Source organism: Aplidium turbinatum, chromosome 1, assembly GCF_918807975.1.
Source record: "Aplidium turbinatum chromosome 1, kaAplTurb1.1, whole genome shotgun sequence".
In the NCBI taxonomy this organism is placed as follows: domain Eukaryota; kingdom Metazoa; phylum Chordata; class Ascidiacea; order Aplousobranchia; family Polyclinidae; genus Aplidium; species Aplidium turbinatum.
The window spans coordinates 55,005,078-55,016,233 of record NC_137472.1 but is presented as its reverse complement, the minus strand read 5'-3'; the positions used below and the strand labels follow the sequence as shown (position 1 = coordinate 55,016,233).

The following is an 11,156-nucleotide window of genomic DNA, read 5'->3' as shown; positions in this document are numbered from 1 at the left end:
GGATTCATTTTTTTTATTATTTATTTCCTTTCGTTACGCAAACAATCAAGATTTAAAGTAGACTACATGCAGCCAATAACAAGATACTCAATACGACCCCTTTACACTATCTCACGTCCTGCAAGGGGCCCGCCAACCTTAGGTTGGAAACCTGTGCTAGGGATTGTAACTTAGATCATAGGGATGCGAAACTTCATCCGCTTTTGGCTTATCCGTAACACTAGAAGGGTTACGGTACGTTCTTTTGTAAATTACAAAATATTTTACTTTTTATGGGTTAGGCCTATATAAGAAGAGTGAAGTTGGTTCTAAAGTAGGCCTACTGTAATTTAAGGTTTTTAGTTGAAAGCAAACCAGCAGTAAAGCGTAAAAAAAATGTCAAATTGGCAATTGACCCTTTTAATGTTGAAGGAACAACGGAGTTGCGCGTCCCGTAATGTACCGTCCCTACCTGTGCTCAATAGAAATAATTATGTTTCCGAAGATCTGATGTTTTTCAATAAGCTATTCTTTGACTTCAAAAACACAGGCGATTTTTAAACGCAGAAACAAAAATAGTTTGTGGTTAACAAACTGTGAACTACCATACCTGTAGCGCACCCAGCTAGGGGCTAAGGAGGCTCAAGCTCCTCCCCCAAAGATGAAGTTTTTGTATGTTCTCCATTGATACCTTTTGTTTACAAGTTAGATATGAATAAAACACAACAATACACAGAGATGTATGTATACGCCACAAATTATACGTCGTAGACTTTTTGTTTACGCTAACGCTTACGGCCACATTTTTTTGGATAGTTGTCGCTTGAGACTATGCCGTAAAGTTTTCGCGGTTTTATAGCGTAGGATAGCGTCAACGTATACTTTTTAATGTCTTTTCTTCGCTACAACACGCCAACACCTTCCAGCGCTGTAGTTGAAAGAATGTTTTCAATGGGCAAAGACATATTGGAATCAAAACACAGCACAATGTCAGATGAACACTTTCAGATGCTTGTGTTTTTTCGTGGAAATTCAAAATGAAACTTGTTTGTTTCGATCGAGTGGTTTATACCGTGTGAATGTTTGGCACCTAGCAAACAAAATGAGTTTACGCTAGTGTGTGCGCTGGCGCAGCCAACTTTTTTTACAAGTTATAGGCCTACCTTGACGCATACGGCGTATCGATTTTCGAACGTTTGCGTTTACGCTGACGGCGTCAATAATTTTTGTATGCGCGTAGCCGTAGCCTACATCACTGACAATACAACAGGGCTGAGCATTATAACAACATATTTTCAAATAGTTTTAACAGTCGAACGTTTTCAGCTTAACTTAATCCCTCATCAGGAACCTGAAAATATTTATAAAAATGCAATAAATTTCAACTTCTTGAAGGTTAATCACATTATGAAAAGGCAACTACATAAATAACTACAAAAAATTTGCACCACAGGGAACGTGATACATCACGTAACTGTTGAGGAAAATGGACAGTGGACACGCCTCCAGCAAAATTGTTTGTTTAAATTTGGGTAGTAGCGTTTGATTAACACTGCTTCCTGAATTTTGGTGTCAAATTGAGATTTGCCTTTGATTTGCGTAAAATTTTAATGGGAAGGAATTTTGTCTTATGCCCCTCAACACTGAAAACAAATGCAATTTTGCAAAAGAAAAACACTTAGGCTATTCGGATTCAACATCTTGATAACAATTAAATTAATCCAGTGAGGTGTGGTATGCATTGTTGGACAAAGCCGGCACTTTGGAAGAATTGTCAAAGTGTCACTGCAACGTGAAAATTGCAAAGATTGTAACTTAGCCTACTCATTGTGTTGACAATATCATTGAGGTATCGTACCGGCATGAAGAACAGTTTCAGATTCACTGACAAAACTCAAATGGAAAAATGTAGGCTAATAAAAAAAAAGTAAATCTCATGCGTCTCAAATCTCCTTGCGGTTGAATTCTGTAAAAAAAATTTGAAGGCAATTTCCCCCTCACATGTTGCTTCTTCGGACATCCATTTGTTGGTAGGCCTAGTGTACATTCTTTGCGCCTATAAAATCTTTGCTTTGCTGAAACTACCTGTGCCTAGTAGCCTACCTCACATGTTGCGAGGTGGGCTACCAATACGCCATGACACAGTAATACACGGAAATATGTTCTTGGTCAAAAATAGCATAAAACAAAGGAACGTTAAAAATTACCGCATTATTAGAAACAAAATGGGAGTTAGGTATTTCAGTATTGTAGCAAAAAATGGCTAGGCTACTGGCTAGTTAGGCTACATGTCCAAACCAATTTGTAAATAATCTGACGAAAGTTACACATAGCTGAGTTGGTTTTTGAATCTATTCTTGGAGTGATAAAGCCCTGATTGGTTATTTCTGGCAGTTTCGCATACTTGTGAAAGCTTTTGACGCAGGTCCGGCTTTGACAGAGTGAAGTTTTCCGATTGTTGAAATGCTGTTGCCGAGGAATTATTCCATCCATTAGGTGCCGCTGAATGAAGAGCAGTCCTTAGAATACGTTGCGCAAGCGCACAACCTGAGAGTCGAACCAGCGCCGCTTGAACTTGAAGCTTCTTCGTTCACGAAGTCACGCGCTATCCAACAGAGCCAGGGCCTCTGAGAGAACTTTTCACTAGGGGTACGAAGAGTCATTCCGGGCCCCCTTTGTCTTTGGAAAAACGCGTGATGTTTGCTTGGGCGTATTGCACACCATTTTATTGCAGAATTGGACATCTGTGGGCAATAATAGCATCAGGCTGCAATAACTTACAACTATTATTTAGTGTTGTTCATATGTGGTCTGCCCCTCGCAAATTTGTCTAGGCTATCCTGCATTGAATTCGTGTGTCAGTTGTTGATGGTGCTGTTGAGAGGTGTCTCTTGTAGCTTACAGCATTAAAATGTAAAATTTTCAAATTCATTCATTTATTTATAGCCTATCTCTTAGATGTAGTCTATAATTATTCCTGATGAGGACACTATGTGGTGCCGAAAACGTTGGATTTAGTAGTTTTTTCTTATTTTTTTTGTGTGTTAAATAAAAAATGTTAAATCCGCTAAGGGAACGTTCAAATATTACGTAACGCTTTTTTTCCGAATTTTTGACCCCCCCCTCCCCCATGTAACACCAACGTAACGCTTTTTTCAATCCCTCCCTCCCCCATGTAACGCTTTTTCACTACGAATTCAGCACAAAAAACTACCATTCCGTACTGTAAAGCGTTACGTAACGTTTTGCTTGAACCCCCTCCCCCCCCGATGTGACGCTAACGTAACGCTTTGCATAAACCCCCCCTCCCCCTCGAAGGCGTTACGTAATATTTGAACGTTCCCTAACGTTACTGAGTGCTATATGTATCTGGTACAAGTCAAGCTCTCTACCAAGGCTCAAACATAACATCTTGTCAAAACATCATCAAATTAATCGTCTGACCAATAAGTTTTCTTCATTAACTTTTCCATTCACTTTTGCATCCTAGAAGAGGTGAACAAAGTCACTTTTTTTGACTGGCCGCTCCTGCTCCGAAAGTATTGACTCCGGCTCCAACTCCGAAATTCATTTTGAAGTGAAATAGGCATGAAACTATCTTTTTCAAATAATTAAAAAAAACACACAAAGAGTTCCAAAAACGAAAAAAAGCCCGGGTTTTTCTCAACCCTGCTTTTGCTAAGGTGCTACCCTATGCTTCCCCCCCCCCCCCGAACAGGAGAATAACCAACTTTTAAGATTTAATTTAGGGTGCTTTTAACTGAACATTTTGTACGTAAAGCATTAAATCATCATTTTGGGCCCTTAATTTGCGTGCAATGCACTCAATTACTTCTCCGGGCAGGCCCGTAACTAGGGGGGCGCAGGGGGGGCGAAGCCCCCCCTGCAAAAACGTTGGCACCCCCTGGAAAAAATTATGTTAAATTAGCTCTGTTCGCTGACTTTTCAGTTTTACACTCAATTTTCTTGTGTTTAATTGTAAACATTGTGTGTTTAAGGGTGTGGTAGAATCAGTGGCGTAGCCAGGGGGGGTTGGGGGTTGCAACCCCCCCCCTTTGTCACACGTGTGACGTCACGATATTGAGATTAATGCTTAGTCTAAAAAAAAATTGCCTAATTTTATACAAAACTGTATTAAAAGAGCGAGTTTTGCCAATACCAAACATCTCAGCCAGGAATTAGCAACAAGAAAACATAGAGACTTAGCTTTATTTCCGAAAAATGCCGAAAAAAACATGATCTTATCCTTTTGTTATGCCACCGGACAGCACCATTTTACAGGAATATTCATACCTACATTTTTGTTGAAAATGCTCTCAGAATGCACCAAATTCAAAGTAATTTTTAAAAAATTTTTGGGGAGGCCCCCCCGCCGCTTGGTCGTCAACCCCCCCCCCCTTTCAAAATTTCTGGCTACGCTACTGGGTAGAATGTTGTCTCTAAAACAAAGTTTGCCTAATTTTAAACGAAACTGCATTAAAAGAGCGAGTTTTACCAATACCAAACATCTCAGCCAGGAATTAGCAACAAGAAAACATAGAGACTTAGCTTTATTACCGAAAAATGCCCTAGAAAACATGATCTTATCATTTTGCTATGCCACCGGACAGCACCATTTTACAGGAATATTTATACCCATATGTTTGTTGAAAATGCTCTCAGAATGCACCAAATTCAAAGTAATTTTTCAAAATTTTCTGGGGGAGATCCCCCCAGACCCCCCGCTGCTGGGTGTCGCCTTTGGCGAAGACGCTGTCGGGCTTTGCCCGCCGCCCGTCAACCCTCCCCCTTTTTTCTAAATTCCTGGCTACGCGACTGACTGTTTCTATGATAAACTAGTCTAATGTAAACGTTGTATTAAACCTACGATTTATGTTCTTGCGTGAATATACCCACATTGTGTACAAACGTCGTTTTGTACACAATGTGGGTCATGATTCCGAAGGTAAAAGTTGGGCCCCCTCTAGAATACTTTTTGCCCCCCCTGCTGCTCCAAGCTAGTTACGGGCCTGTCTCCGGGCCCTTTTTCCACATTATAGCCCCCCCCCAGGACTAGGCCTAACTAAAGAATAACAACTTTTATGCTTGAATTTAGTTGTTGAGGATGGTTTTAACCAACATTTTTGCGTGTAAAGTATAAAATCACAATTTCGGGCCCCCCCAACAACCACAGGCTTGGGCCCTCAAGGGTACGCCGTACCCTTCGTACTCGTTCGCCCCTCTCATAGGCCCTGAACAGAGCAATCGGGGGCGAACGATATAAGGATTCAGTCATCAACTCAGCTTTAAATGAGTTTGTGGTAAAATAGTTTTTTTGAACGGATAGGTTGCAGAAAGTACAATCGTTCATATTAATTGTGTGTAGCCAAAGTTGCCTTATATTGAAACAAAACCTACATAGTTTGCTATGAATCGGCGTTGCTTCCACGAACTGGTCATTAGCCTCAAGTGCAGTAGCATAGCCGTAGGAGAATACAACATTTTGGAGTTGCGTACAAAATTGGCCCAAATTTTGTCTTTGTGAATATATTTTTAAAAACGTATCAATGTGCGATTTTTTTACAATTTGCCCAAATAATTTTGGACATTTTTGCTAAATTTGACCGCCCCCCTGCACCCCCATCTGGCCATCTCCTGCGGCTATGTGAAGATCAATAAAATAACAAGCAAAGCAAGAGATGTTACTTGCATGGCAATTTCACATAATTCAACTCTCTAAAATAGTTATAGCTATTTTTTTTGTGTGGATAGGTGGTTAGCGACCTCTAAAACATCGAAAGGGTACGCAAAATTACTGATACAAGCAACCAGTGGCGTACGCAGGGGGGGGGGCATTGGGCCATGGCCAATTATTTGCCTATTATAGTGATTAGTGAGAGAGAAATGGATAAAGTCTAAACTAAAACTATACTGGGATATCATGAAGACGTCTGAGATATCAATGGCCAGTGGCATAGCCAAAGGGGGGGGGGGGGGGGGGGGTTGGGCCTTGGGGGTTACAACCCCACTTCGGCACGCGTGTGACGTCACGATATTGAGAATGATGCTTTCAGTTTCTTTATGCTTGGGAATGATGGTTTCAGTCTAAAAAAACTTGCCTAATTTTAAACAAAACTGCATTAAAAGAGCAAGTTTTGCCAATACCAAACATTCAAACATCTCAGCCAGAAATTAACAACAAGAAAACATAGAGACTTCGCTTTATTTTCGAAAAATGCCGAAGAAAACATGATCTTATCCTTTTGCTATGCCACCTGACAGCACCATTTTACAGGAATATTCATACCCACATTTTTGTTGAAAATGCTCTCAGAATGCACCAAATTCAAAATAATTTTTCAAAATTTTCTGGGGGAGGCCCCCCAGACCCCCCCGCCGCTGGGTGTCGTCTTAAGCGAAAACGCCGTCGGGCTTCGCCCGCCGGTCGTCAAAACCCTCCCTTTAAAATTCCTGGCTACGCTACTCTCAATGGCCCCCCCTTGAGTAAATCCTGCGTACGCCACTGCAAGCAACCCTTGTATATCAAACTGCGATAACAGACATAAATTCAATTCATTACAGCAAATGGCAGCACAACACAGCATGCACAAAACACGGAACGAAAAGCAGTCACAAACTAGCCTAATCCTACACGTAGAAGTTTGGACAATTCATTCTAACACTGATTAAGAAACTAAGCAGGCAAACGGTACTATCTTTACATCGTTGATACGTTTGCCTAACGATAAAACGATGTAAATATAACAGATTTTGCAAGGTGGGATATCAATATTTTGCTCTAGTAAGCCGAGGTTTTACTTTTTGACAGTAAAGTTTCAAGTAATACAAAAATATAGTAATCTTGATTTTACAAGCAAACATATTGCAAGTTTTGAAGTGCTATTTTAACATCGCTCTACTTAACATCGCTCTACTTAACAGATCGCAAAACTGCTTCAGCGAAGAGGTTCTTCAATGCAGTTTGATTTCATTGCATCTTGAGTTTCTAATCGCTAAAAATGCGGCTACATCAATCAAATTTCTTCTTGGTTGCTGTGTACCGTTCCATATACTAAAAAATAAAATGAATCAGTCGGATTTTTGGGGGGTTACATTATTAGTTCATTATTAAAAAGTGCAATTTAACAATAGGATTACAAAAGCAGTTGGCAGCACCTTAAAATCACCAACAACTGGAAATCACCAACTAATTCACCACACTGGCACCCCTACTGGATTGGCTAAAAAAATAAGTCATTTACACTTTAAAATATTATGTTAAAAGCTTGTTATGCAGGAATGGTTTCTTGTGTAATTTTATAACTAACCCTAATGATTCAGCATCCTTGCCCCCCTGGGAGCAAGTCTCGAACCCCTGGTTAAGAAGCCTTGTTCTAGCAATAACAAAACCAAGTATAACAACTGCTCTTTATTTTACATTAACAAACAAGGTGTGTCATTTCAATGTATTTCTGTACGCTTACACCAGACACCTAAGTACCAGATATCTACCTAGATGCCAAATTACCACCAAACAATCAAATTGCAAACCTTCTCATATCCTTGGACTCCCTGAAAGTCTTTTTGGCTGAAAAGATTTCCATTATAAGCAAGCAACGATATACTGGAGTTCATTAAAATTTGAGGTGAGATGCCGTCCAATGGAATGCAGTTCTCTTCAAATCGAAGTACTTTTAATCGAGGGCAAGATGACAAAGCCGCAGGAAGTGCATTGATCTATAACATAAAGCAGCAACTATAACTCAATTCTTAAGCAACACAAGTAATCATGTTGGTTTCAAAGCACCTTATGTACATATGCGGCTACCTCATTGTTAGTGATTTACTACCGTGATAAACTACTGGTACAGTGGTACAGACATGTGCAACCAGTGGCCCGCGGGTTGCATTGCGCCCGCCAGGTTGTTCTACGCGGCCCGCGTAGTGCTCAGCAAAATGTTAAAAGTTCATACTAGCCATCACCATCACTATTCACTATTTGATGCAGTTTTCATCAAAGCAATGGGAATTTTGTACAGAAATATTATATTTTGTGATGCAAGAATGCTACTTGCATCATTTCGCAATGCGAAATAACCACTTACCCAGAACCAGACATTAAAACACATCAGTTTTACATTGATTCAACATTGATTCAACGTCTGTAAACGTTGAATCAATGTAAAAATGACATGCTTTGCTGTCTGAGTTAAAAAAAGTTGTGTGGCAGTGTACACTATACAGTATCGTAGTTGATACTTGATGGAGTAGTTGGTGCTACTGCTACGCTACATAGATAGTCTACTGTTGAAAACGATTTGGTGAACTTTTATAAAAAATTATGTTAGGAGGAAGCATCAGAGTCTTGTCGACTATGTCTTAATCACCATTTTGCTTTTTGGAAGCACATATTGCTGCGAGTAATTTTTCTCTAAGATGAAATATTGCAAAGGAAAGCAAATTAGAGGCCAACTATCGGACCAACATTTGAAAAGTCAACTTCGAGTTGTTTGTAGTTCTGTGAAAGCAAATATTTCAAAAGTTTGCAAAGATCTGCAAAAGCAAAAATCACATTAATCTGTGATTAAATACGCTTGACTGAATTTAGTTTTCTCATCTTCCATCGACAATTATTCACAGTTTTTCAATAAACTTTGCACAAGTGTGTCGTGAATTGCATTAAATCTATTTCTTAACTACATAAACTGCTGTCAAAGAAAAGTAGTTTTATGATACTAATTTTTTTCGAAAAAATCATGTGGCCCGCGTTATCCTTCAAAAGTTTATATTTGGCCCTCCAGTGAAAAAGGTTGCACATGCCTGTACTGGTACCTTAGAAAAACAGTGGTGCGATTTCATGCGAGGAGTTGTTTCTTAGTTGTAAAATAAACTTTGCAATTCTAGCAAGATCTATCTTGTTAGTTCACATGATTTAATTGACGGGGTTACCAACATGGAAGCTAAGCTCGAGTAGCCATAGTTCTGTTACCTGTCGTAATTAAAAATATTGCTTAGTTGTACAAGAGATTGATCTTTAATCATCAAATGTATATTATATATTTAAAATTACTTTTGCGATATATCACAGCATTGTGTTTTACCTGATTTTGGTTTAAATTTAACTCAACAACTTGAAGACTTTGAATATTTTCTGGAATTTTCTTTAAGGAGTTGTTTGACAAATCCAATGAATTTAAATGTTTTAACATCAACAGTTGATCCGGAATTGACGTTAACTTATTTCCATTTAAAACAATAGTCTTTAAAGCAGTGCATTGGTTGATTTCTTGTGGTAATGATGCCAATCTATTGTCAGATACTGAAAGCGTTTCCAGTTTTTTTAACTTGCAGATACCAACACACAGAATATCTAAAAGAAGCAGCATTTGAAGTTTAATTAGCAAGTAAATTAAAAAACAAGATCAATTTTTTTTACAGTTTAATTACTTTTGAAATAACTATTTAGCCTACCGTATAAAATACACCACCACAAAAGCCTTGCATAAATAATTAGTTTCAAAAAGGAGCACTGTCGGAAAGTAACATACACCATATCAATTGCCACACTAACATTGTGAACAGGATAAAAGAAAGACTGTATTTTTGATGGGGTATGACAGACAAATTAACTGTGAAATGTATAATTCACTTACTTAATCGGTTGCTGTTCAAGTTTAAACTTTTTAAAACAGAAAAATTTCCCAAAGCCTCAGGAAGACCTTGCAGTTTGTTTTGAGACAAATCCAAAGTTCTTAAATTTTTAACCAGCTTAAGCAATTGTGGAGGAAACTGAAAAGTACAACACACAAAACAATAAAATAGCAGCACTTAACATCTAACTTTTAAAATTTCAAAATAAACTCTGATTAGGTAGTATTATTCCATAAGCTTGAATCATACAAATAAAACAATTTAAAACAACTGTGGTTGCCAATAAATAAATTTACTCATTAGGGTTCAATGTCACAATAAAACAAGCCATGAAAAATTTAAGCATTGTGTGTTATAGCCTATCAACATTCAACAACATAACATTTTTATTTTAACTTTGGAAGTGGCTATTTTTCCACACTTAATGCCGTGGTTACAATCAGGTGTTGCCAGAGTTAGGATTAAAGTTAGGAAGGGTTAAGGTACAAGGGTTAGATTTAGGAAAAAGATTAGGGTTTTGATCTTTGACCAGAACTAAAATTTTTTTACAAAATACAAGTTTTCATTTTCAACAGCTTTAAACTTTTTCTCAAACACTATTGTTACACTATATAGTGTAAATATAGCCACAGCTTTTAACTTTAGTAAAAAAAAGGTTTCAGCAAACTTAGTGGTGCTTTGGCAAGCTATTTTAGCTGCACAAAATCCAGCCAATTAGCCATGTCAATGTGATTAAGGCTTGTACTTGTACTGTATTTTGAAAGAGTCTAAGTTGAATTATTTAAACTAGCAAATTTACAAAGCTTGTACAAGTGCAGTTCTTATAAGGCTATGCAAGAAAAACCACAACACATACCTCTGTCAAGTTCATTGACGACAGTTGACAAACTCCAGTTTTCTCTGCATGCTCAATGTGCCCTTTAATTGCATTACCCATAATCAACACAAAAGTATGTAGTACCCTAGCTATTTTTATCCAAAGGTACTCAATTCATCTAATTAAACATACAGGTAAACCCTCAGCCAGGTATAATAATTGGGTATTGTACAATTGGTACCGTAGGCTACTAACAAAGTGTTATGCAACCTGTGCCTCATGATGCATCACAACTCAATTATTTTAGAAGAAACAGTTTTGCCAATGCAAACATGTATCGAGATTGACAAAAAGTCTAAACTAGCAAATGATAGTTTTGAGAAGCCAAAAGGCTATCATAAATCGCACATCAAGTGCTGCAAAACACCCATTTTCAAGTTAAAAGCTCAACAAAACTTCATCTAATTTCAGTGTTGCCAGCAGGGTTGCCAGGTCCATTTAAGGAAAAAATGCCAAACAACTAGTCAAAAAATGCCAAATGACCTAAAAAAATTGCCAAATAGGCAAAACGCTGCAAAATCGAAGGTTTCTTCATTAATAAGTAATAGATTCGGTAAAAAATGGATAAAACTGCAACAAAGCTCAGCCTACATTTGTTGCTATTACACAACCTAGCTATCTTCATTCTTGAGAGTACCGTATTTTTCAGAAAAAAGAATTTAAAAAAAAT

The 11,156-nt window shown here is 38.1% G+C and overlaps 1 protein-coding gene across 1 annotated transcript; it reads right to left on the bottom strand.

Annotated features, from left to right (window-relative positions):
• Nucleotides 1-4,953: 4,953 nt before the first annotated feature.
• LOC145774943 (leucine-rich repeat-containing protein 57-like) lies at nt 4,954-10,599 on the bottom strand. Its single transcript, XM_082586230.1, has 5 exons — nt 10,466-10,599; nt 9,612-9,747; nt 9,060-9,328; nt 7,510-7,695; nt 4,954-7,030 (listed from the first exon to the last, which is right to left on the bottom strand). The coding sequence occupies exons 1-5, from the start codon at nt 10,544-10,546 to the stop codon at nt 6,989-6,991; spliced, it is 714 nt and encodes a 237-aa protein (XP_082442356.1). The 5' UTR covers nt 10,547-10,599; the 3' UTR covers nt 4,954-6,988.
• Nucleotides 10,600-11,156: the final 557 nt, after the last annotated feature.

Excerpts from the sequence above, each read along its gene's own strand:
- LOC145774943 (XM_082586230.1), bottom strand. The coding sequence starts at position 10,546 with ATGGGTAATGCAATTAAAGGGCACATTGAGCATGCAGAGAAAACTGGA. Across the intron at positions 7,696-9,059 it reads TAAATTTAAACCAAAATCAG|ATCAATGCACTTCCTGCGGC; the intron begins GTAAAACACAAT and ends TTTATGTTATAG. Across the intron at positions 7,031-7,509 it reads GAGTCCAAGGATATGAGAAG|TATATGGAACGGTACACAGC; the intron begins GTTTGCAATTTG and ends TTTATTTTTTAG.